This window comes from Anoplopoma fimbria, chromosome 19 (genome assembly GCF_027596085.1).
Source record: "Anoplopoma fimbria isolate UVic2021 breed Golden Eagle Sablefish chromosome 19, Afim_UVic_2022, whole genome shotgun sequence".
In the NCBI taxonomy this organism is placed as follows: Eukaryota; Metazoa; Chordata; class Actinopteri; order Perciformes; family Anoplopomatidae; genus Anoplopoma; species Anoplopoma fimbria.
This window is the reverse complement of record NC_072467.1, coordinates 19650663-19676280: the sequence shown is the minus strand read 5'-3', so window position 1 is coordinate 19676280 and position 25618 is coordinate 19650663. Positions and strand designations below refer to the sequence as shown.

General features: G+C 41.5%; 1 protein-coding gene across 4 annotated transcripts; it reads left to right on the top strand.

The window, feature by feature from the left end:
* The first annotated feature begins 491 nt into the window (after positions 1-491).
* On the top strand, positions 492-25618 carry LOC129108563 (CUGBP Elav-like family member 2). Of its 4 annotated transcripts, none has more exons than XM_054620419.1 (14): positions 492-845; positions 9977-10173; positions 13269-13351; positions 14922-14970; positions 15896-16030; positions 16895-16974; positions 18107-18268; positions 19298-19361; positions 20174-20311; positions 20956-21078; positions 21734-21910; positions 22069-22212; positions 23125-23306; positions 24311-25618. In XM_054620419.1, the coding sequence occupies exons 1-13, from the start codon at positions 769-771 to the stop codon at positions 23250-23252; spliced, it is 1557 nt and encodes a 518-aa protein (XP_054476394.1). In that variant the 5' UTR covers positions 492-768; the 3' UTR covers positions 23253-23306; positions 24311-25618. The 4 variants fall into 4 exon arrangements, with proteins under 4 accessions (XP_054476394.1, XP_054476393.1, XP_054476396.1 ...); XM_054620418.1 differs by having other exon boundaries at positions 22066-22212; XM_054620421.1 differs by lacking the exon at positions 20174-20311.

The window sequence follows — 25618 nt, the reverse complement described above, 5'->3', positions numbered from 1 at the left end:
ATATTAGTTTGTTGCACTTATTGTATTCGTATTAGTTTGTTTCTGTACTTTTGCTCTGGTTTATGCTCTTAGATGCTTGTTTAAGAAAGGAGATGCACTTATGACTTCTGGTGACTAGTAGTTCTCTTGAATACCTTTGTTGAATACACTTAGTCTCTTTGGATAAAAGCGTCTGCTAAATGACTGTAATGTAATGTAATGTAATATAAAAACACGTTGGATCCCCATTAAATAAGGACATATAATTGGCATTTTCTATCTGAAAAAAGGAGTAGATTATTAGCCATTATAGGAATATCATAGTGAAGCCACAGCAGATAAAACACCATAAATTACAAATAGGTCAGTGAACCCTCCATAGAAGACCACGTGGAGGTCCCTATAGCGACATTACAGTAGATCACCCCGGGGTGGAGGCTCTGTGAGGCAGCAGAGCAGCAGCAGCAGCAGCAGCAGCAGCATGGCTTCAGCCTCCGTGTAGAAAAGGCCACGCCTCTGCTGCAGCTCGGTGTGCAGTGTGACAGCGGCTCGCCTGCGTTCATTCCAGTCGGGGGCCGGGCAGAGAGACACTAGAAGGAAAGGGAATAAGGCGGACACGGGGCTCTCTCTCTCTCTCTCTCTCTCTCTCTCTCGCAGTTTTGAAGAAGACGCCCCCACCACCACCACCGCCCTGCACCTGCTCCGCTCCGTCTCGTTGCCGTCTCGCAGGAGTTGATCCTCTTGCGAGTGAGCGGACGTTCGCCTCTCATTGTTCGGGTCGACGTTGTTATGAGCATGACTTCGGCGTTCAGCCTGGACTACCACCCTCTGACCGAAAGTCGGTTAATGGCCTCTAGCGACACAGTGTAAGTAATCGAACGGATTGTATCCCTTGGCAACCGTGGCGGGAACGCGAGTGTTTTTTTTTTTTTTTTTTTCTTTTTTTTCCTAGCCGTTTGGTTTTTTTTTTTTTAAAAGGAAGCAAACAGTTCCGCGCGAGTTGGGCAGTTAGCAACCGTTAGCTCAAACTGCCAACTGCTGCTGCTGGGGAGGAGGGGGGGGGATGCTAACGTTGCTAATCACGCGAGCAGTGACTGTGCGCGTTAAAGTAGTTTAATTAACTACGACAATAAAGGGGGTTAGGGTAGTTAAGTGAAACTACCCCCCTCCCCCTTTAACGCCATGCTACCAGAACTAACTGGCAGAACACGCAGTTTGCTAGCTCGGTGTTTCGGGACACCAGGCGCGCTACACCAGTCAACTGACATGTGCTTCCGGGGGGATCACGCGTTTCAGTATCGGTGCAGATAAACAGCGTGTGTCGGCCTTTAAAACAAACGGGGCTTTTACGTGTGCAAACAAAGCAACACCGTCTTTGTTAGTTTGCCCCCCGTTGGAGCGAGCTAGCGTCGTTAGCTTACCCCCCTCTCCCCCCTCCATGTTGTAAGTGGAGTACTTACTTAACGACCGAAAAACACGTGGTTTGCTCCATTATTGAGCCATTGATGGGGCATCTTGTGACAGGGCATTTACACACTGGTCCACCAACGTTGATCCAGTTTAACAAACACATTCTCAAAACGACAGCATGCTTTTTTGCAACTACAGTTTAAAAGGCTGCACTTTTTAAAGGTGTGATGTACTTGGGGTTTGGGTTTGTTTTTTTTGCAGTAGAGTTAGGCCTTGTGCTTTCGATTTCCTGGTCTTGCACAGGAAATATCGTTTTTAGTGTGTTAAATCATCAAATGATATAGGTGTGATTGATATGAATCTCTGATAGCTTATTTATATCTTCTACTGTAACAGCCTGAACAGAAAATGCATCAAATTGCTATCAAAAACGGTCAAACAATACCTAGTAACAACCTATCAAATGTGAGTTTGTCTGGTGACTAGTAGTCAATTTTCCAAAAGGTAGGAGTGCTACAAATTATAAATTAACGGGCCAATTATTGTCCCCTATAATTGGCTAACCGTTACCAAACGGTGAAAGGCGTCCATTGAAATTGTCCTGCGTTTTTGCCTTCAGAGTGCATGTCTTTTCCAAAAACATTCATAAACTTAAAAGATATAGCCTACGATATACTGTCACGTCAATAAATGCACCATATACTCGCATTACATTACAGTATATTAACAGAAAATGCATCAAATTGCTATCAAAACTGCCAAACAATACCTAGTACCAACCTATCAAATGTGAGTTTGTCTGGTGACTAGTAGTTCTCTTGAATACCTATGTTGAATTTGGATGAAAGCGTCTGCTAAATGACTGTAATGTAATGTGAGTATATAGTGCATTTATTGATGTGATGGTATATAGTAGGCTATATCTTTTAGGTTTAAGACATGCACTCTGAAGACAAAAACTTAGGACAATTTTGATGTAAGCCTTTCACCGTGTTGTAACGGTAAGCCAATTATTGGGGAACATAATTGGTCCGTTAATTTATAATTTGTAGCACTCTTACCTTCCAAAAATTGACGGGTGCTTGGTGAATTTGTTGGGTGATTTTATAAAATGGATGTTGAAAGAAATAATGTATATATATTGCACTTTCACAGGATATTCTTTGAAGTCTTATCTCTTCTGTTGGACTTAAATATGGTGAGGTGGTGATTAGATCTTGTCTCAGATGTATTTGATTGATTTATCCGCTTGCTTGTTGACAGTAAGAGTGACTATGAGGGCTTAAGTGTGATCCTTTGGCAGCCACTGCATTTTGCCATGTCGGTAAGCTAAGCGTCACAGTGATCCCTTTTGTTGTGGCCAGGGAGCTGTTGATCTGTGCAAAGTGTAGGATCTTGGCACCGGGTCTGGGGGGGCTCCTCAGGCCAGCTGTTCTGCTCGCTGTGAGGGTGGCAGCAGCGAGGGGGGTGAGAGTGCCATGGAGCCAGATGTTGTGGCCAAGAGTAGGAGGGCTCTAATCTAGTCTTTCACCTGTTTCTCTGCTCCTGCTGCTAGTTTTGCGCTGCAATAATTATATGGCTGGCTGTCCTGGAGCTACAGGAACAGCCTTGGAAGGCTCATAATGACGTACTCTATGTGGGGCGGTGTCATCGGAGGTTGAGCAAATTCCTCTGCAAGCTTTGCAAACAACAGATATTGTGGGACAAGGTTACATAAGACCAGATGCATCCGTCACGTCCATGAAATTGTCAGTACTGCGCGGCTGTTTAGTCATTAACAAAGTCTACTCTAGAGGCATGACAGATCAGAAAAATAAGCTATGGGTTGTCTGAGATTATGATTCTAAAATTGGATATCAATTAGCATAATATTCAAGATTATGCACTGTTTAGGTCAGCAAGGTTATGACCTAGCAGTCAGTGTCTGCAGTCCACATGGAATCGAATGCAAAAGCGTTCCTTGAGTGGACAGGTCCAGAGTAGCAGTAATGGATTGGTTTGAAGGGCTATGATAACAAGAGACCTCTCTTTGGATTGATGGCTTTCTGGAGCAGAAAGCTTTCATCAGATACCAGCAATCGGGCACCATATAGTATACATGACCGCCATTTTATGTAAGAGTCCAAATTCTTTGTTTGCTTTAATGCATTATAAATTGCCCTAGAAATACCAGAAATGGAATGAAAAAAGCGACATACAAGCATAGTATGTACAGTACTTTTTGCTTATAGTCTCTCAATTCGAATTTCCCCCATGGGGATCAATAAAGGAATATAATAATAACATAATAATTCGTTATGTCAATGATGGTTGTTACACAAAAGGATGTTTGAAAAGTGTCGCAAATCTCATTTTACTTGCAAACCATAGTGTAAACTACGAAGTCTCTATAATATAGGAAGTAGAGAATGATGGGGTTATTTCAAATACAGCCATATTAAATTGTGCTGTATTTGTAAGCGTAAACTGAAAGCAAAAAACGTATTGGTGGGAGTTTTATATTAGTTAAAGATATTCTGTTGCCTATCACGGGTTAGGATAATGGGTGACTGAGTAAGTCAGGGCAGTAAGCACACTCTCAAAGTAATCAAGTGTAATTGCTGCTTTTAGTGGGCTGTTTGTCTCTTCATTTTAGATTCATTGTTAAGGCTGCTTCCTGTTTCTTGTGAGCCTCTACCTGTAGATTTAAATGTATGCTCCACCTGACACCAACAAAGGTGTGAGCAGAGTTCATTTAGTAAGCTAACACACAAGCCATGCGTTAGCAACGTCATCTATAACCACCAGGGACGCTTGGTGTGATTATGGAGCTAATGGGGCGGGCCTTGTCATCAGATGCTGGCCGTCTGTTAACATGCGGCCCATTCAGAGCCTGATTGAACATGTCTGTCTTCATCAGGGGAAATGCAACAATGAAATCAGGCCACATTGAGCTGAATTGGAGTTAATGCCAGGAGGAATAATATCTTAATAACTTCTCATCAGAGCCCCAATCTGCTGATTAGGTTTAAGCACTTGGTATGGAAATCAAATAACACACATCCCTACTGTTTCTGCTTTATGGCCTCAAGCGACACCCTTCCTTGGTCATCATTTGTTCTTTCACGCCTGCTTCTTCAGCCATCCTACAGCAAACATTATGTAAATCCTGTTGCTGTTTTCTGTGACCATTTTTAAGCTACAACTCCCAAGACTGTCAGGAGTATATTTTCATGCCAAGTTTCTGAAAACCTATTCAACCTGTCAAAGAATATTCCACTTCTTTATGTAGTGGTGGAGTAAATAGATGAAGCCAGAAGAGAGAGCCTTCATGTTTTCCTTGACAGCTGTCAAAGATATTAGCAAGGCATTAGAGGCATTCTGTCTCTTTGAATCAGCTTATAAGGCCACTGGTTTCCTCAAAGAAAAAGCAACTCATGATTTTTTCAGGGTATTACTAGCAAACAGCTGTTTCAGGCAACTGATTTCCCTCTTTTCTAAGAAGCACTACGTTTGTCCGTGTGATCTCTGACTGTTTTTTATCCCCAATAAAGCGTGACAGCAGTGTACTGCTGGTTGCCAAAACAGCCTAAGGCAAAGGAGATTTAGTATATTACTGAGATCAGGAAGAGACTCAGCAATGTAAAATCGTGCCCCAACCAGCCTTGGTGACACAATATTTTAATTAAAGCAACACTGGGATTTATAACTAGAGTGCCAAATGACATTATTAATTTGCTTTTTAAGATAAAAATGTAATTGTAGCAAGTTTTATTTTTTTTATAATGTTGGCGACCACAAGTATATTGCAGTGATGACAAAACGAAATCATGTGACATGTATTGCTGCCCGGACCCCTGATGGTTTAGGGACACACAGTGCTGAGCTTTCAAAATCTTGTATATTACCAGGCAAATTGGATGGCGTTTCTATTACGGGCACAGCAAAGGTGTCGCTGGCATACTTGCGCGGTCAGAGCTCACCAACAGGACGGACACATGCTCCAGATAAATCACCTGTTTTTATGGGTGGTGCAGCAGTAAGCATGCAACTGTTGTGGCTCTGGCTCCGAATGACTCGTCAGCTGCTGCAGGGCATCTTGGAGCTCGATGAGCTGCCACATCGGAGGGGCTGTTTATGGAAGCTCGGCATAAGACTTCATCACTCCTGTCCGGGAGCACTCTGCCGGCCGGCGTAGGGAGTCAAGTTAGGCAGTAATTGACAGAATCAACTAGTATGTTTTGCGTTGTGCCAATGTTATTGTAAGTCTGTCTGTGCTCTTGTATGATATTTAATCTGAAGTAATGGTGAATGATAATACCAGTTAGGGGGAAGTTGCTTTTGTTGTTACAATGGTCTTTGCTTCTGTTTTCACTAGCACTAGCACAGTCAAATAATTTGCATAACACCAACTCTAGTCAGTGTTTCCCACAGGAGTTTGTTAGACTATGGTGAGGCATGGTCCCCTGGAAGAAAATGATGTACATGGTTTAAAGTTGTTTTGAGAGCCACACAAAGGGGCTAGATCTATGAGAAAACCTGTGCTCTTAGTACATTGAGGCTACTCAAGTACTGTAGTTAAGTGCAATTCTGACTTACTCATATTTTACTTGATTATTTCCATTATATGTTACTTTATACTTCTAGTCCATCACTGGGGGAAAGCTTGTACTTCACTGCATTAGTTACTTATACGGCTACTTGGTGGATTCAGATTCTTTATACAAAATATAAATCAACTAATGAACTATGATGTATTTTTAAGTAGTGTATAGCCTAATAATTAAATAAAGTAGATATAATTAGCTCAACCTTTACCAGTTGCAACATTAAAATGATGAACTGTTAATATATTATTTGAAATGTTATTCTGCATAATGAGTATACTTTCACTTTAACAATTTAATCACAAACACACAGGCTGTATAAATATGACGAGTTGTGACGCGGCCAAAAACACGTCCCTTTCGCTTTCAGAGCCAAATTAGAACCGGCCACTGTGAAGAAAAAATGCAAAGAGAGGGTCAGCCGGCCCGACCGATGAGAAGGGTTGAAATGTTTATGGTTCATTATGAAACTGTGGTGGGACTTAATAGACCTTGTCGTGCTCTCACTCAACGCCTATATTGAGGTTTACAAATGGAGATTCTAGTGTTTGCCACCTTTTTAAAAACGGAGAGAGAAAAAATATTCTTTTGTTACTGCGTTATAAAAATGGAATTTATTGTGCTTCCTTTTGTGTGCCGCAAGTGGAGGAGCAAACCGTTTTTCCACTGCAGTGAAAATGTTGTCTTTGAGAGGCTTAGAGCCAGCAATTATGTACCGAAGCAGAATGTTTCAATGGATAGAGAAAACATTTTCAAAATAATAACATTTATCTTTTTTATGAATTTCAGATTTTTGGATTTAACCACAGTCTTGAGTTATTAGAAACGTTTTGCTAACATAAGTCGAAAACAAGCCTACACAGCCACCACTGCAATATAATTCTTCAAACGGTAAAATACTTAAAAAATTATTGTTGCCTAATCTTTATGAGAGCTGGGTTTAAATATTATTAAAATTATGATTGAGAGTTCATATGTCAAAGTTATGACAAAAGCTTGAAACTATAATGTTCATCCCTGGTATCAAGCCATGCACATAGTATTGGATATACTCAATGTCAGTCTTAAGATTTCTGGTGTCACCCCAGTGCCAGAGAGGCGAATGACATTTCAATCTTGGCTGCTCTGACATCACTGAACCCACTGTGAACAGTTTTCATTGAAACTAATTTCTCCTAAAGAAATGACTTCTGCAAAAGACAGTTGTTAAGGCGTATCCTTGCAGCTTTGTGTTGGCGTAATGCCACAGCTCTATTGACATACCATAATGCAGCTCTAACGGCTTGACACTCTTCCACTGATGGATTCTACCTAATGTCAGCAGGTGTCACTTGAAACTGATATGCTAGATTAAGACACTGATCCTCGTGGACAGCTGTTACCTTCTGGCAGCAAAGCTAGTCGTAGTTTATTGCTATCCCATTTTAAAGTAATGGTTCCAAATTTTGGGGAAAAGCAATTATTTGGTCTCTTATTAGTTATAAGAGGAGCCACACTACTCTCTGCCCAAGCTTCAGAATTCCTGATTTTCTAACCTTTGGACAGAGCCAGGCTAGCTGTGTCCCCAGATAGCTTAGTCTTTGCGCTAAGCTATCTGGCTGCTTGTGTTAACTTCATATTTACCTACAAGTAGAAGTTGGGTATCAATCTTCTCATCTACACTGCAAGAAAGGGTGGAGTATTTTCCCCAAAAGATGAACTACTCGTTATAGATGCTCTTCTATAGTTTATATATTGTTTCACTTTCACCTTTTATGTTATCTTACCTCACTGTCTGTTCTAGCTCTTTTCCCTTTCCTCCAGTTTCAACTCAAGCAGTCAATACAGCTCCTAATGTGACAGTGTTTATTGTGATAGTGCTGACTCTTTTTGCACTTATTCACATTATAATATAGTTCTGCGATGTAGCAACACTTTGCGGCAATTTGAATCAATGATTTTTTTATTACTTGAGTAATATTAATGCATTATATATATATATATATATATATATATATATACATACATACATACATACATACATACATACATACATACATACATACATACATACATACATACATACATACATACATGACTTCTTTCCAGTAAGTCTTCTTTGTTGGAGTGGGTAGAAAGGCCAAAGAATGTATATTTCCCTTCAGCAGTTTCTTAAGCTGATGAGACAATGCACAGCTGCAGGGGGCATGTGGCGTTGATGAATGCTAAGACACTGTCAATGGGAGTTGATTTTGAGCCTTCAAGTGTTTTGAAAGCGCTGACACAAATCCAGTTTTTCAAGGGAGGTTTGCCGTTTCTACAGTGAGATTTCATCGTCGGGGCCCTCAGCAAAATGGCGTCAGAGTGCCACTGGGAAAACTGCATAAATGGTGTCACCCACCAGTGCCGTGGCCTTAGCAGACGTAGCCCTCGATGTGTTTCCAAAGCATCTCTCTGACTCGGCCCATTGTGCTGTAGGGGGAACGGTGAATAGTGTTCTCCAGCATGGGGCGAACAATATGTGATTGTTCCCCTGCTGTGGTGAAGAAGCTGTAGGTTACTCTCTGTACCATCGCCAAAGCGCCTGAGGAGGAGATGTACCGCAAAATCTCAGTCTGCCAACCAGCGATTCTTGCAGGTTTAGAGCTCTGCAGTGCTGTTTTCCTTTAGCTGTCGGAGCTGGTGGGAGGGGTGCACTCAACCCCTTTTTTGGTGGAGAGAGGCTTTTGTTTTACTGGAGAGCTTTCCTACTGTTTTATATGAATGTATTGACAGCCTCCTGGGGGGGAAAAAAAACAACCATTTATACCGAGGTGTGGAGTTGGATATCGGAAGAACAAGAGCTGAAGTGTGATTTGTTAGCATGTCGTTTAGGTCCCTCAAGGAGTTTGGTGTTTCTGCGGAACGGCTGGGCTCAATTTGTAAAAGATGGATGTTTCGCGTCCAAAGGTCTGTGTGTGTGTGATTATTGTTTTTACATTAGAGTATCTTTTTGACAATCTCTCTTTTAACAATGTTTGAAGAATTTTGGTAGTGATCTTTTGTACCACAGTTTACACCCATTGTGTTGTACTTGTGGCCCTTCTTGATCCTCTGTGGTAGTACATTGTGTATTGGGAGTGATGCTTTGTACTTAACATGATTTCTCTGCCTCGACACTCGTGGATGGCTGTAGCTTCGGCCTCATTCCTGGTTTCCAGCCCCTCTGCATCTGTCAGAAAATGTTTGTGCGCTTTACTTTGTGTGTGAGCGGGACAAAGGTGCTGTAGTCGTAGGTACACTGGTGTGTATTGATTCTCTGTCCCTAAGGCTTGCCTCAAAGGAAAATGGCACAATTTAGTACCTCACTCATCTCAGTCATTGCTTTACTACACCCAGACTGTTAAGCGATATGTTGTTAACTTTGCAATTTAGAGTCTTTGCACCATCCATTATTGTAAACAATATATTTTTTCAGCATTTACTTCAGTGTACATATGCTAGATAGTCACACTTCAAAGGATTTATTGCTGTATAAACCATCTGACTCCTTGGTAGTAAATTTGAAATATATAAAAACTAGCAAAGCACTTTAAGATTAGTTATGAAAACCCAAAGACATCAACTCTAGGCAATATAATGAATTACAATTTAGCCTGATGTTTGTGAGTGAAACCAACAACCACAGTTTTCCTACATCATGACAATGCCCAATCATTCTCCGAGCAGGGGGATATGCAAACAATAGTCTCTCTGAGAAAAGTTACAGCTATTTGGAAGTATTTTTAAAAGGCATTTTGTATTATTAAAAAAAATCTAAAATTGCTGGATATTAAACTGCCTCTCCATACCATTTAATTGTTCTGATTTAGCTATTTCAGGAGACAACTGCAATGTAAATCTTGTCGTTTTTTTCTTCTCCTTTTAACTGTACGTTATCAGTGTGTATTTTGACAGTGTGGCAGCAACAACACAGTTAAATAATTGTTTTAAAGATCCAAGTGTAATAATAATGTTTTGTTTTTTTCCTCTTTCTCTCTTAGCAACGGCAACGGCAGCAAGATGAACGGGTCGCTGGAGCAGTTGGACCAGCCGGACCCAGACTCCATCAAGATGTTTGTGGGCCAGATCCCGCGGGCCTGGTCAGAAACAGAACTTAAAGAGCTTTTTGAGCCCTTCGGCGCTGTGCACCAGATCAACATCCTCCGTGATCGCACCCAGAATCCCCCTCAGAGCAAAGGTACGGTCGGGTTTTTAAACTATAGTGTTGATTGATTAGATCATTAAACAGTTGGATTAAAGCCAGGGTAGGCAACTAGAGTAAACTAGATTTTGAAAGTAGCGCAGGGCGTTGTTGTAATCGCTAACCCTATCCACCTAACTCGTGTATTAAAGCCCTTGAGATGTATCTTCTTATTGATTGCTGTTTAAGATGTAATGATATACTCAACAAATATAAAAAAATATATATATTCTTAAATAAATTGCCTAGCCTAGTTTTTACTGATTCACGCGAAATACAGTGATTACATAAAACAAAGTGTCTGAATACATTTTGTTTGGTTACTATCCATTTTACAGAGAAATGTTAAACTTTTATACGGCTGCTGTTGTCCTCTACCTGTATTTGCCTGACTTTTAGTGGTCAAACGTTATACACAAAACCCTGCTATTGCCACGTCATCTACCATCACATTTCAGCACAATCCCCTCAGGCGGTGCACAGTGTTGCTTGTCTGCACATGCAATGCAGCTGCGTTTGTGCTTGCAGATAAGATGATTCAATAGTCTTTTGTTTCAGGGTTAAAAAGTAACACTTTTTTTTGTTTTTGTTTTTCATAGCCCTGCATTATAGAAATGTTTTTTTCCCTTTACATTTCCGTGCTGGCTTAAAAGCAGCACTGTATGAAGGACGTGCTGCTCAACTGCGATTTTCCATTAAGACATCCATCGATGCCCTCACCTTAGAAATGGTGCTTGAGTTGAGCGATTCAGTTTAGGGTTCCAATTAGAGGAGACGGTGAAGTGGAAGCCTGCTGTCTGCAGAAAGCTGCAAAGTGCCACTGAAAGTGCTCAGTCTCTCGTAACTAACTGCAGGTGAATATAGTAAGCGGCTGTCTCCCTGATGTCCTGGGTTTACGACCTCAACCAAATATCAATTCCCTTGATGGTTGAGCGACTCTCTATGGCTAAAGGCACTGATCCACTGGGGTTTTAATGTGGTGGGACCCTTTTTTGATGCTGGAATCTGCGTTTTTAATGGATCCAGTTTTTGGGCTACCAGTGGTTATCGTCGTCCTGACACACCAAGCTGGACCAAGCTCCTGGGTTGTCTGGCTTTAAAGGACCCTGGCCAACTGTCGCTGGTATTTCTTGAGGTGGTATTGGCATTATTCAACCCTTTATAAATAAGCTGCTGTTCCGCTGATTGAGTCCGTAAAATCGTTGGTGGAGGCAGTCTGAGTGTTGCCTGGTTGTTCAGCCAAGTGAATCAGTGATGGTATCCATTTAGCGCAGTCTATCTTAGATTTTGCTTCCACCCTTCCTTCTTTTACAAGTAAAAGGCACACTGACAACAACACTGTTACTTGGAGATGGACATCTTGCCTTTCCAGCATTAATCAGTCGTGCAGCAGTAAATAACATGGCGACTCTATGTTGTCTGTTCAAACAAATCCGATGCCTTTTTAATTGACAGTTTAATTTGCTTACTCTTCATGGAATTTGCTAGAGGAAACCTCTAGATTTAGATCTCTTATAAGTTACCAGGGCTCCTCACTTTATTGTGGCCATTTGGTTCAAAACAGCCTTTTAGTGTCTCAGGGCCCTAATGGCAACACTCCATGTGACCAGGACAACGCTTGGTTCACATGATCTTTTTACAAAGATATACACACATCTAACGTGACAAAATATTCCACAGTGTGTTTCAAAGGTAGACCAGAAAAGCTCCAGGGTGCTTATTATTCTGTGCATACACAGAAATACAGCCAACGAACAGTGTGCAGTTCATTGGGAGGCTGAAGAGTTCAAAGCCCCCTTTTTTAAGCAGAGCCCTCCCCTGTTCTATGTGGAGTGTCAGCTGTGATGGCCTATTGACATGTTAATGCAATGTTAATGTATTCTAATAGATAATCTGGCCTGATCACAGCGGCCTTTGGCTCACTCGGTCTGTGTGAGGTGAATGTGTTGCAGCGACACGCCCATCTATTTCACTGCCGTCCTCCTTTCCCCAGTAGTCCCACTCCTACTGGGGAGAGGAGGGGGTAGTTTTATCAAAGCACGACGGCCTGATATCTGGCTTTTGTTTATTTGCATGGCAGATAATACACCCTTCACCTCTTCCTATGTCATCAATCTTGCTTTTGTTTGCAGAAATTGCTGTAATCCCACTTCCATTTTGGTTGTTTACTTTGCCACGGATCTATTGAGGAGCCATCAGATTTCCCTGTTTTTTTTTTTTTTTTTTTTTAGGTCACGTCTACCGCAGGTCATGAAAAAATCATCTGATAACTATCACGCCTCTCTGGATGGTTTATTTAGCGCCAGTAAATTGGAGGCAGGGCTAAGCAGCAGAGAAAGAGAGAGCTCAGCCGGTTGTGAGATAGAAGAGAGCAGCTCGATGCATATTAGAGTTCAACAGCCCTCCCCGCGGTCTGGGAGCTCCAGTAACAGCATAATACACACTATGTAGGTCAGAGACGCTGCAGTGCTCCACTTCCCCAGCCCAGTGAAACTGACAGGCTGGAACGCCACTGGCGGTCTGCTGGGACGGAAGGATGAGAGGCTTTTTTTTCTCTTTCTCCCTCCCCCGCTCTTCTTTTCTTCATCCCCCTCCCCCACCTCCTCCCTTCATTCCTCTTCCTCGCGCTCACTCCTGCTCCCTCTTGTCTCTTTGTGCCTGTTTTCATGCCTCCTGTATGTATGTTAGTGTACGATTGGCTACTTATGTAATGTGGCGCTCTGATGTGTTGGTACTGAGCTCGGGCTGTGTTGACCTGCGGACCGTGCATCAGTGCCTCCTGACAGCCATCTAACCCTGTGGCCATCTCTATGGCCATGTCACACAACAGTCTTCAACTATGTCATTACTCCAGTGTCCTCGCTGCAAGCACCCACATGAGCTGTTTACACCATCACCAACAGTTGGTGCTAAGAATATCCTGTCACATGTCTCTAACGTGATGTACGGAGAACATAGACTCATCCGTTTAGCTTCTTGCTCAGCAGCAGCAGTAGTGGGATTACATTTACTGTCTGTATGTGCTGTGTTTTTAATGCTGTTTTTGTCTCCTTCCCCCCATCCTTTGTTTGTCCCTGTTTCTCTCTCTGCAGGATGCTGTTTTGTTACTTTTTATACACGAAAAGCTGCACTGGAGGCCCAGAATGCACTGCACAACATAAAGACTTTAAGTGGGGTGAGTAAGCACAGTATGGGTTGCTTGAGCCCCTCTGCATCTCTGGTGCAGGCTGTGAGCTGTATGCTGGCCGATAATGAGCTCTCGGCTCACTGAACGCCTGTCTGGCCTGAAAAATATCTCGGCCCTGAATCTCAACACACTAAATTGATAAGCCAGCTGACCCTAACACACACACACACACACACACACACACACACACACACACACACACACACACACACACACACACAAAAATATGTATGCAGGTATCGGGTAACGTGTGCTTGACCGGGCAGCAGGTTATTCACTGAGGCACAGGACCCAATCGCCACAAAGTGGAACAAATTATTAATGCTTGTCTTCATGAATCATTGATGCACATCTACATTTTTATTTCCCAAAGTTGGCGGTATAAAAGGAGTCGTGTTGAAGTATTTTTTTTTAACAATGGAGCACGGCGAGAGTGGTTTCTTAATTCATTGCCTGATTTATCAAGAGATTAAAGCCCAGTCAACTGGAATTAATGGTAGCTGCTTGTTAAACCTCAAAAAATCTGCCCTGCCTACACATTTTAAATTACTCCCTTCTAATCAATTACATCTATAACAAACAACTCCAGCTGTCGATTAAATCAATAGCACAGTCTATTGGGAATGGAGCCATTGTCTGTGAGGTTACAGGTAAATATTGAGCTTGGTTGATAAATGAATGGAGCAGGCTGAGTGTGCGGGCCTAGCTCTCTTCACTGGAGGACTATCTATCAGAGAGACATTTCAAATAAAGTGTGGGCTAACAGCTCTGGCTTACCAGTCCCCGATCATACTGTTACTGGCAGTGTTACAGGTGACTAAGTTCGGTTTGCGTTACAGGGGAAAAGCTTGTTTCTGTTCCCGTTTTCTCTCCCTTGTGTGCCTCCCTCTCCCTGGTCAGTGGCGCTAGCTCGTTCCCATACTGAGCAGGCCATCTGTCTGCTTCTCTTTAGTGCTTGTCAAAAACAAACCCACCACTTTTCCTAAGTACAACCTGCTCCGGCATCTCAGGGAGAGATTTATTTATTCTCTTTCACGTCACACGGCAGGTAACATGAGCTAAAAATATGCTCACTTGAAGTTCTGCGAGTCGCCTTGGACAAATGTGTTCATTAAGTGCCAGGAAATGACAAATCCCGCAGCAGTTTCTCACATCAACACACAGCCTCAGATAGAGCTTCATGTGAGACTCAAAATAGATTTTTCTCATCTCAGATTTGCCAGACCTTGTTCTTTTTGTATGTGATTTAATTAAAAATATAAAAAAAATGACTACTAAATCTCACTGTACATATGAAAGCAGTACAGAACCTGCTTGCTTTTCAAACATCTCAGTAAAATTGTGCTAATGAAGATGAGGGATATTGACAGGAAGAATCGAAAAGTCCAATTGTAATTCTACATCACAGCAAGAGGTGAATACTGGAGAATTTGTACCCCGCCATCGACTCATAGACACATCTTCCTGAATCTAGCAGTTGCGAGGGATGAAGGTGTTTTTAAAGGGGTGTGAAGGTATGAGACTATTCAATTAACCATTTGTCCACCCTTTTTTCCAGATGCATCATCCTATCCAGATGAAACCCGCTGATAGTGAGAAAACAAGTGGTAAGTAAATTCATGTTAGATGTAGGGCTGTCAAAATCGGCGATTAAAAAAATTAAGTTTGAATCTTCATTTTAAAAAACACATGGGTCCAAATATCCATTTTTGCTGATTATGTCCATGACATGGTAGCATGTAGCACCAGTAGCACGGAGCAATACAACGCAGCACACTGTTCTGAACTTTTGTCGGACGCCCTTTTTCTATTATTTTCTCGGTGTTACTTTCACTGCGGCCCATGTGATCTGCCATCATTTCGGTTGTTGATGAATAATTCCTCGTTTCGCTTGACCCAAAGTTACATTTCTGTTTCCTTTTTAATGAAAGTGACACTTAGTGACTCCTGTCATGTGGGATATTAAAATTTAAAAATACTTGTTGACATCCGTTGTGAAATATGGGGAGGCATCAGCCGTATGAAAAGCAGAGTACAGAGATGATGTCTGTTGAGGGAAAATATTTTTAGATTTAGCCAAGACGAATAGATTTGAGTTTTTAAAAGAAGGCGGGGGCTGGATTGTGACTCTGTTTAATGCGGATATGAAGGCTGGAGAGGGACTTAGTTCAGGAAATGTGCCGCAAAACCCAATTTCTATATAGTGTCAGGGGTTAGGAGGATTAAGGGCTTTAAAAGGCACCAAGGGGAGAACAGTAGAGCAGGTACCGAGGATCTGGAGGAGAGCACCAATAGATGATACAGTCATCTGTCTCGAGAAGTAGACACTGAGGAAAACAAAGCTGCAAGTTGCAGTGATTTATGGAGAGGCTGGCACCTTAAGTGAGACACTGAAAATGTGGCAGCATGACAAGGAGGGAGCTTGAAAAAGAGAAGTGCAAGATTTAACATCTGATGTGCGGCAGCTTTCATAGATGCATAATTGTTTGTCTGAATAGCTTTTCTCTTCTTTTCTTTTTTTCCCTTCTACAGCGGTAGAAGACAGAAAACTCTTCATCGGAATGATTTCAAAGAAATACGGCGAGAACGAGATCAGAATGATGTTCTTGTCTTTCGGGCAGATGGAAGAGTGCCGAATTCTCCGGGGACCAGATGGTCAAAGCAGAGGTAGGTGTGATTTCATATTCTCATCGAGTATTTATACAGGCCCCTCCCTACTTCTTTATTTAAACCCCCCTCTCCCCCCAAAATCGAGTGCTATTCACTTCCGATGGCAGCCATTCCTTCCCCGATAATTTATCCTCCCGCCATCGTTACACTCAGCCTACACATCTCACAGCGATGAGCCGTTGCACTCGCTGTCCGGCACAATGGCCCGTCGCCTTGGCAACGGCTGGCTGCCGGTGTTCGTGGGCTCAGCTGGCAGGCAGCTCGGCTCGGCTCAGCTCCTCTTTTACCGCCTCCTTCATCACACTCTACAAAGGCTGGAATTAGCTTGTTGTCGCATCTCCTACATAGCTCTCAACTGCATAAAGCCTTTAGGTAGCGAGCAGCACGAGGCTCTTGTGCTGATGTATGCGATAAAACCCTCACAGCAGAGACAGTTTTTCTGTGAATTTCTTCTTCTTTTTATTGAAAATGTACATAATCAAATAGACCTTAAAATACCTTTTTGCAGATTTTACACACGTTATCAAATCAAAGCCTTTCAATGTGTATTTATTTGTGCATTTTATGTGTTTAGAATCACCTTGACTGTTTCACCATGACACCACATAGTCGGGCCTCTTTGGGTGGCAATTTAATCCGTCGATCACTGTGCTCATGTGACACGTGTTACTGTTCTCCTTGTTGTGTTCTTTCTCCGTGTGCTAACCAGTGAGGGTGGTTCTGTGTGCTTGGGAGTTGCCATTCTTTGTACTGTAATGTGTTTTTTTGGGGTTCATAACGAGTTGTCCAAACCTTTTGTCTTGTTTTGTTTCTTCTTGTCCCTCCCTCCCTCCCCCCCCTCTCCTACTGTTCCCCCTACAGGCTGTGCGTTTGTCACATTTGCTACCAGGGCAATGGCACAGAATGCAATCAAAACCATGCATCACTCTCAGACTATGGAGGTACTGTACCCCTTAGCACCTATTTCTCATTTCCCCCCTTTCCCCCCTCATACATGATGCTGCCCCCTTGTGTTGGAAAGATGAAGAAACTGTCCAAGCAGATGGCCTTCATTCATCACAGAGCATGAGTCATTTCCAAAACCGCTCTTGCTAATTACAAAATTACATTGTCGTCTGCAAAATAATTGAATAAAACTTGCCTCTCACATAGCTGGTGAATCCGGAGCTAACAGGACACAGCAAGAATAGCTGTCATCTCTAATTTTGGGCTGGACTAAATGCATCTCATTTATTGATCCTGATAATATTTCAGAGCGTAGCCATCACAGTCATAATAAATCTATACTTTGGACCACAGGGAAAAGACCCCACACCCTCAAATATAGGTTAACAGATAATTTACCCAGATTGGAGCAGCTATTCCTATTAGATAAAAAAAAAAAGAAAAAAGAACTAGGTCCATGTCATCATGTAGCCAATGGTATCTTTGTGGAAGTGGAGCAGCAGTTATTTGACAGCTAGCGGGTCAGAGGCTCCCCAGTGAAGCAGCAGTCAAAGTCTAATTAGAAGCCCAACCAAACGTAACACTCCTCCTACCAGATTTAAACTGCCACCTATTTCCCCACATATCATAACCTCCCTGATTCTCAGCTGCCACGGGAGGTGCTGTTCCCCTGTCCAGCCTGGTCCCTGTCCGGCTCTCAACTCTCAAAATACTTTAGCACCGCATGCCTCATGTCCATGCGTCTGTTTGTGAGATTGTATGTATTGTAATGCATCTTCCTTGTTAATGTGTGCTGACATATCCTTGTTCGAATGTGTTTTTTTATGTTGTCCCCATCTGTTGTCTGCTTGTCTGTTGACTCAATTCAGCTTCTCTGAGTGCTAAAATGATTGACCGTGTGCAGCATTGTCCTGTGCTCCTTTTTGGAATGTGGCCTGCCTCAGCTATGCATGGCAGATGTCCTCTGTGTGTTCGCTTTGATATGAATGCAACAGGCATTAAAAATTGGCCTTGAAGCATAGAGGATACCTTCCTTCTGAGAAACTCCTTGCAACGACTGCCTTATGAATAAAACTGTGGATTCTTCAGTGTGCTTCTGAATCGGTCTAACGAGTCTGACCTCTTCAGGGCTGTTCCTCACCTCTGGTGGTGAAGTTTGCCGACACACAGAGAGATAAGGAGCAGAGGCGCCTGCAGCAGCAGCTAGTACAGCAGATTCAGCAGCTCAATAGCGCCTCCACCTGGGGAAACCTGGCCGGCCTGGGGACCCTCTCACCGCAGTACCTGGCAGTAAGTGTTGCTCAATCACGCAAACCCGCAGAGCTGCACAATTGCTCCTGTATTATCATATGGCACCGCTTTAGTTTGAAAATGTATTAATAGTTTCGCCATACGTTTACCATATGGACCACTTGAGTTGCTGTACAAGTGTAGAAAAAACAGAACAGCCTGACAATAAAAAGGAATATATCTATACATGGCTGTACATAAGACGTCAAGTTTGTAAATAATTTGTGTAGATGGAGTCTGGTACAAGAAAGGTGGGGATTAATCTTAATTTAAGAGGGTGTAGTTTGTTTGTTAATTGGCTGTGAGGTTAATGTTCAAGCAGACCGAACAGTCTTAACAAAAACTGAAAAAAGGATTTTACTCAGATATGTTGGATGGAATTATATTGTCATGTGACTGCATTTTTGAACAGGATGATTGTTAAACAGTGAATGTTCTGGATGGAAATGCAGCGGCCATTTTGTCTACAATATAGGCTGCAAACCTTTGCAAAAATTGTTACTTGGTTTTCAAAAAGATTACCTTATCATAGGGCAAATAACATAAAACTTCAAACAAAGGTTTACACATTAAACTGGTTCTCTTTGCCTCAGAATAGAAACATCTAGTTTCACTCAGTATGTGTTCTTGAATAAGAACACAGGCATGTGACTTGCAAGTACATGCTCTGGTTTGAAGCAAGGCTATTGAATGAAGGCCAGGACACGGTCTTGAGCTATGCGGTATGACACATGACGCGCTGTATAACTTGAGCTGTGATGTTGTAGGGTTACATCAGACAGCTCTCGAAATGCAGGGACTGTGTCCGCTCAGGTGCTCTTCTGTTATGATCGGCCTGACTGAAGTTTTTGGTGCACCAGCTCGCGAGCCTTTTGGCAAGTGCCGATCCAGATTTGCATGTAGCTCGGAAAAACAAAGTATGATTCCAATCAGATTTGCAAAATCTGTGTAGATTAAATATATTAAGACCTTATTATGTTTCTCTTATTTGATTCTTGAATTAATCATTTCTTTCTTTGTCCTCAACAGTTGCTCCAGCAGGCCACATCTACCAGTAACCAAGGCAGTTTTAATAACATTCAGAGGCTAGGAGGTGAGTTCACACTGTCAGATGCTCTGATCACTGTTAAGTCATCCTCTATAAATGAACAAGCAGACACTTTTCATGTCAACAACCTTGTGACTTGGTGTCTGACACCCACACGGGTTTAACAACTGTTAATCACATTACCCTTTCAGATCAGTGGCACATTAATAATCTGTTCTGAAATTCTAGGCCTGCTTAGAGACAAACAGAGCACATCAAATAGAAAAACCACATAGACCTGCGTGGGGGGAAAATATCCCATGTTTAAAGCAGGAAAGAGCACTCTCCATAACTATAGTGCTGCAGGTTTTGTATGTTGTAATATATTTATAGGTCACACTAAAACCAGTGCTTCATTTCCTATTCATAAAGTGTCTAATACAACCCTGAAACATGTGTGAAACTACAATAAACACCATGCTTGGACTGTTTTGGTACAGCAAGGCCAAATTGAATAGGTTGATTATGATTATTAACAAAAACAATATCTGATGACAGACATCTTTCTGAGGATTGATTAGATGGTAACTTGGCCAGCAAGAGTGAATAACAGTAAGATTGATAACATTAATGCACTGATGTAGCCGGGCAGCGTACAATAGAGGAGGCTGAGAGACAAATGTTTTTTTTAAATAAATGACATTGACATTGACAGTCCAAAAATCATATCCCATTTTAAGCTATAGAGATGTTTTCTCTACTTGCAACCTGGATAGGTTTGTTCCCTCCAAGACTTTTGTGAAAGGCATAAGTCTGAGAGAGCTACATTATAACTTTGAAAGTCTTTGACGATCATCTCTGTGTCTTTGCTCTCGCAGCAGGTGTGAACCCCCTTCAGCTTCAGAACTTGGCCACATTAGCTGCTGCTGCGGCTGCAGCCCAGAGTTCTGGCAGCCAAAACTCCACCAGCGCTATGTCTGCAAACAGTGCAGCCCTGGGAGCCCTGGGTAGTCAAAGTAATTAAACACAAACATGAGCTGTAGTATGTGCATGCATGGAATAGACAGTATTAAGCTGTGTTCATGATGACTCTAGTTCAGTCAGAGTAGTTGTTTATAGATGCATTTTTGCCTGCTGAGTTTTCCACTTTTTGCTAAATTCCCCCTTGAATTTTTATCTTCAAACGTAACATTCAAATTGAAGTATAAATAAAATTCCCTCACCCACTGAGATGAACATGCATGTTGATCACAGTTGGCCCTCCTGCTGCTGTGACGGTATCGGCCAACTGCTCTGCAAACCTCCCTCATACGCTATCTGCCTAACAGCCCTCAGCCATTCCTCGTTTATTTTATGGGAGTTAATCAGCCACATATAAAGTTTTATGAGAGCCCCCATTTCCCTTTTAATCTGTGTAAATATACATTGGCTCCATCTGCCTGAGTTTTGCATATTTCTGCTGCAGTAATGACCTCCCTTCATAAAGGACAGACAGATTTTTTTTTTTAACTGCCCCCTCAGGGCTGTGTCATCCTCTCAAAACTTAAACCATTTGTGGCAAAGATGCCAAATGTTTAGAGTGACATGAGGGGATTCGAACATGAGGTAGTCACCTGTATGTCATTTTGTGTTTTTTTTTTTTTATTATTTCTTTCAACAGTGGGTTCATCAGCATCCAGCGCGGGTGCTGCCATGAACACCTTGGCATCTCTGGGCACCCTGCAGGGTCTCACTGGGACTTCTATGGGCCTCAACCTTAATGCTCTCACCAACAGTGTTAGTGGTAAGAATTACCTTTTTTAATAGCTGAATACAATTTAAAAGAAGATGGTTGCCGTCACCTTCACGCTAATGCCAATGCTGCATTAGGAGAGATTTACCACTGGAGAGACTTTAAAAGCTCACTGATTTTGAGACTCCTGTAAAATCTAATGCTCAGTCATTAATTCTACCTTTACATAGATAATGTTAGATTTTTAAGAGGTATTGATGTGTCTCTGTTTATCATTTACATTTAAGTTTTTCAGTGGTGTTGAACTAGACTTCATTATACTGAGAGGTGTTTCTGTTGTTCTGCCTATCCCGTTATCAAACATCAGCGAGGAAGAATATTAAACACATTTCAAAAAACACAGTCCAGCACAAAACCAACACCAACTACAACCTCAGTAATAAAAACATATTTGAACTATCTCCTCTTGGCCATTATAAACTTTGTAAAGCTAGAATATGTTGTAGACCTTCTGTACTGGACTGCATTATATTATATAGGTTTACATAATCAATTGGCCAGAGTGTGTGACTTGACAAACAAAAGGCTCATGTAAAAGTTTGTTTTTCTGCCCCCTGGTGGCCAATACATTTGATTCCCCTCAAAAACATTTCTGCAAGTTGCCAAATGTGTTACGAGACTCCATTCATGTGTTTCTGTTTAACAGGTATGGGGTCCATGAATGGAGGCCTGGGAGCCTCCATGGCCAACGGGTCAGCAGCCAGCTCCATGGACGCTCTGACCCAGGCCTACTCAGGGATGCAGCAGTACGCAGCCTCCGCCCTGCCCTCCCTCTACGGCCAGTCTCTCCTGCAGCAGAGCATTGCTGGAGGTCAGAAGGAAGGTGAGCATCAACACTTTTGTTTCAGGCCGTTCTCATATCATCCTAAGAATGTGGTTTTGTGAATAGGTTTAACTTGAATATTAACTAATCACTGTGTGTGCATCCTAATACCTGTCTAACGTGAGTGTCTGATTTGTTTTTCTTACCAAATGGAGTAGGGCCAGAGGGCGCCAACCTGTTCATCTACCACCTGCCCCAGGAGTTTGGCGACCAGGATCTTCTGCAGATGTTTATGCCTTTTGGAAATGTGGTCTCTGCCAAAGTCTTCATTGACAAACAGACCAATCTGAGCAAGTGCTTTGGTAAGTGTTTCGGCGCCACTGGTCTCTGATGTACCTGATACTTTGTGTGGTGGATATCAGGTTGCCATCTCTCCTACCATTTAAGTAAAGCTGAACCAGTATTGATATACTGCACACAACAAGAACAAGTTTATTTTCTCTCTAATAAACTTATTTAACATGTTTTTTCTGCAGTACATTTCAAACCTGTGACATAAGTCCTGAAAAGCTCTTTTTAAACATTAATTGGTTTAATCTTTTCATTAAGGTTTTAATGCTTTGAAATATGCCATCATTAGATATTGCTCTAGTATTATGTTAAAACATGAAAGTCAACACAGAAATATGTTCTGTTTTAATTGAGTAGTTATATTTTTGTCTATTGTTTAATTGACTACAGATTCAAGGATTGTTTTCAGTCCTGTTAAAATTATAAATGTTATTACTTTTGCATGTATTTAATGTAAAATGAGTGCAATATTGCAACGGGATTTGATACATGAACAAATCTATTTACAATTATGTTGCAAAGAGAACACCAGCTGGTTGTCACATATGAAGACGGATCAAATAAATGTGTACTTGATAGATGACATAACAAGCTTTTCAAAATGGCTATCAATTTTTTTTATTTGTTTCTAATTTATTTTAGCACCACATAGCAAAATATATTTATCTCAAAATAATTTTGAAATACTGTTGGAAGAGTTAGATAACTAGTGTTAAGTAACCCAAATCTTGTTTTTGAATTATTTAATTTAATTAATTCACTTATTTATAGTAATTTTTTTCTGGCCCCAATCTTAAATAATAATTGTAATGGCTTTAAGAAATATGTGATGATCAGAAAATTAAAGATTAAGGTGTCATGTTCAAGTTTAAACAGTTGCTCTTTAAATATATATAATGTGTCCTCTACGTTTTTGTTCTCAGGGTTCGTCAGCTATGACAATCCTGTGTCAGCGCAAGCTGCCATCCAGGCCATGAATGGATTCCAGATCGGCATGAAGAGGCTGAAGGTTCAGCTGAAGCGCTCCAAGAACGACAGCAAACCCTACTGATCCTAGCCCCGGGGCCTCCCCCCCCTCCCCAGCTCTAATGCTAACACTGCTAGGGTAAGTTCACCCTCCAACCAAGGTCACCACAGCAGAGACTCGGTGGGGCAGGGGGCAAGGAGCCCATCACAGGAGGGGGAGACTCGCTCCATTCCAAAAAAAAAAAAAAAAAAAAAAAAAAAAAAAAAAATGGTTGCAATGATATTTCCACATTTTACTGTATTTCATTCCTGCGGTTTTATCATGTTATTTGAGTCGGCTTAAATATTTTAATGTATATGATTATTTATGACTATCACTGGAGTCAGTGTTTTTTTCGCTGGAGGTATTTTGTGTCACTGTAATTAGTGGAGAGCATCAGGTGTGTTTCCATACCATTTCATTGCCTTCAGGTCAAGCTAGCCAGGTTGACTAAGAATCAGTAGTTGTGTTGAAGGGCTGAAGCCAGAGCCTCGCTGACCCCAGAGCTTCAACCTGTGTTTGGCTTTTCGTACATCTAGTCCGTTTCGTTTCCTTTTTTCATTCTAAATGTGAAAAATCTTTTGCACCCTAAAATTCTTCAATCTTTGCCCCCCCCCCCCCTCCCATCTTTCCCCCTTCTGTCCCCCAGTGTCTCTCTGTCATTATCTAAGCCATGTCGAGCTAGGCTACCTCTCTTCGCTCTATTAACAACCTCTTCCAGTCATTCCATCCATCCTCCAAGTCCTCCCACCAGGGGGGACTGGCTCTAGATGGATCTCTTTGGGTGCCAAGTATACAGTTTGTGCATGTTGGAGTCTCTGCCATACGTCCTGGTGGTGTCACTTCCTTAAATCTGTGTATTGTTTTTGTGTGTCGGGAGGGGGAGGAGGGGGGGAGTTGTTTACCGCACTGTCCTTACTGTATGTGGTGATTGGCATTGTTTTTGTTGGTTTTTGTGCCTCATGGCTAAAAGATTCTTGTGCTGTGCCCCTAACTTTCTCTTCTCTCCTCTTTGTCTTCTCTCTCACTCACTCTCTCTCTCTCTCTCTCTCTCTCTCTCTCTCTCTCTCTCTCTTCCTTTTGTGTTTTTGTTCCTTTTTTAGAACAAATCTCCATGCCTGTTTGCTCATCATTAGCCTAGCATGTCTTCATGATGTTGAAAGCCAAGCCAAACCCCTGGCCTCATCATCCCACCATTGTCTGTGATGTCTCTCTAAGCTCGCCTGACCAATACCTGGCCACCCACTGACCCTTGACCTTAGCTCAACCTGATTTTTCTGCATGTATATTCATTTTTTTTCTCCAGTTTTTTCTGTATAGAAATGTGACAGGTGGGAGAGAGGTCAAGCAAATCAATGTGAAAACTTACCTGCGTTGAATTCATTTAAGAGACTTTTTCTTTTTTTTGCGAATGTTTTAAAAACCTGTGGGATTTATTATTTTTAATTTAGCTTTGTTTTTTTTATGTTTCTTTCTTTTTACCTCTCTCAGTAAAGTTCACTTGAAAGTTGAATACAGGGATTGGCACACAGCTGTGCTATTTGGTGCCATTAGCAATATGTTGGCTTCTTAAAAAAAAAAAAAAAAAAAATGCTACAGACCACTTTCCAACACTTTTGAAAGTCTGACCAGTAAAACCCCTCTCAGTGCTCTGTAATGATCTCTACATTTTGCGGGCAGTGCGAAGATTTACACCAAGGCTATTTAAAAATATATTTTCTTTTGATTTAAAAAAAATATCCAGTGTATTTACCTTTTTTTGAACTATTGATGGCACAATAAAAGGTACATTTGCTCTGTTTAGAGAAATGGCTACCTACATGAGTCAACTTTTTTAGAACTGATTCACAAATAGACAATCTGTGGTTTAAATGCACACTTAGATTACCTATATTTTATACCATTGAATCTATAGAAGTTTAACTAACAGAACCCAGGCAAAACTTTGGGTTTTTTGTAGATTATGTTGTAATGTCATCTGTGTCGGGGGGGTCTTCAGTGTATTACATTTTTAAAGAGGACTAAAAATCAGTTTGATCAGCGTGACCGTTTGAGGTCATTTCTAGTAAATTAAAAATACTTTAAGTCAAAAAAAAAAAATCCTCTACATTAATTGTAATTTCAACTTCTGGGGGAAAAAAAGTACTTTTTTTTTTTTCTTAAGGGTCACAGTATGTAGACTTAATTCTTTTTCCTGCGTTAAAGAAAAGATTAGTGTTCAACTTCCACGGTACGTCTCGTTGACCTTCTGTGAATTTGTCATTAATAATTAATTTAATTAATGGATGTTTCAGTTTGGTTTAGTTTGGATGCCTCATGTTGAAAGATGATTTACAATGTCTGTTAATCATACAGATGCCAGACAATGTCTTTTTGTTTGAATTTTGTTGTTAAAGTGCCCATGTGTCAAA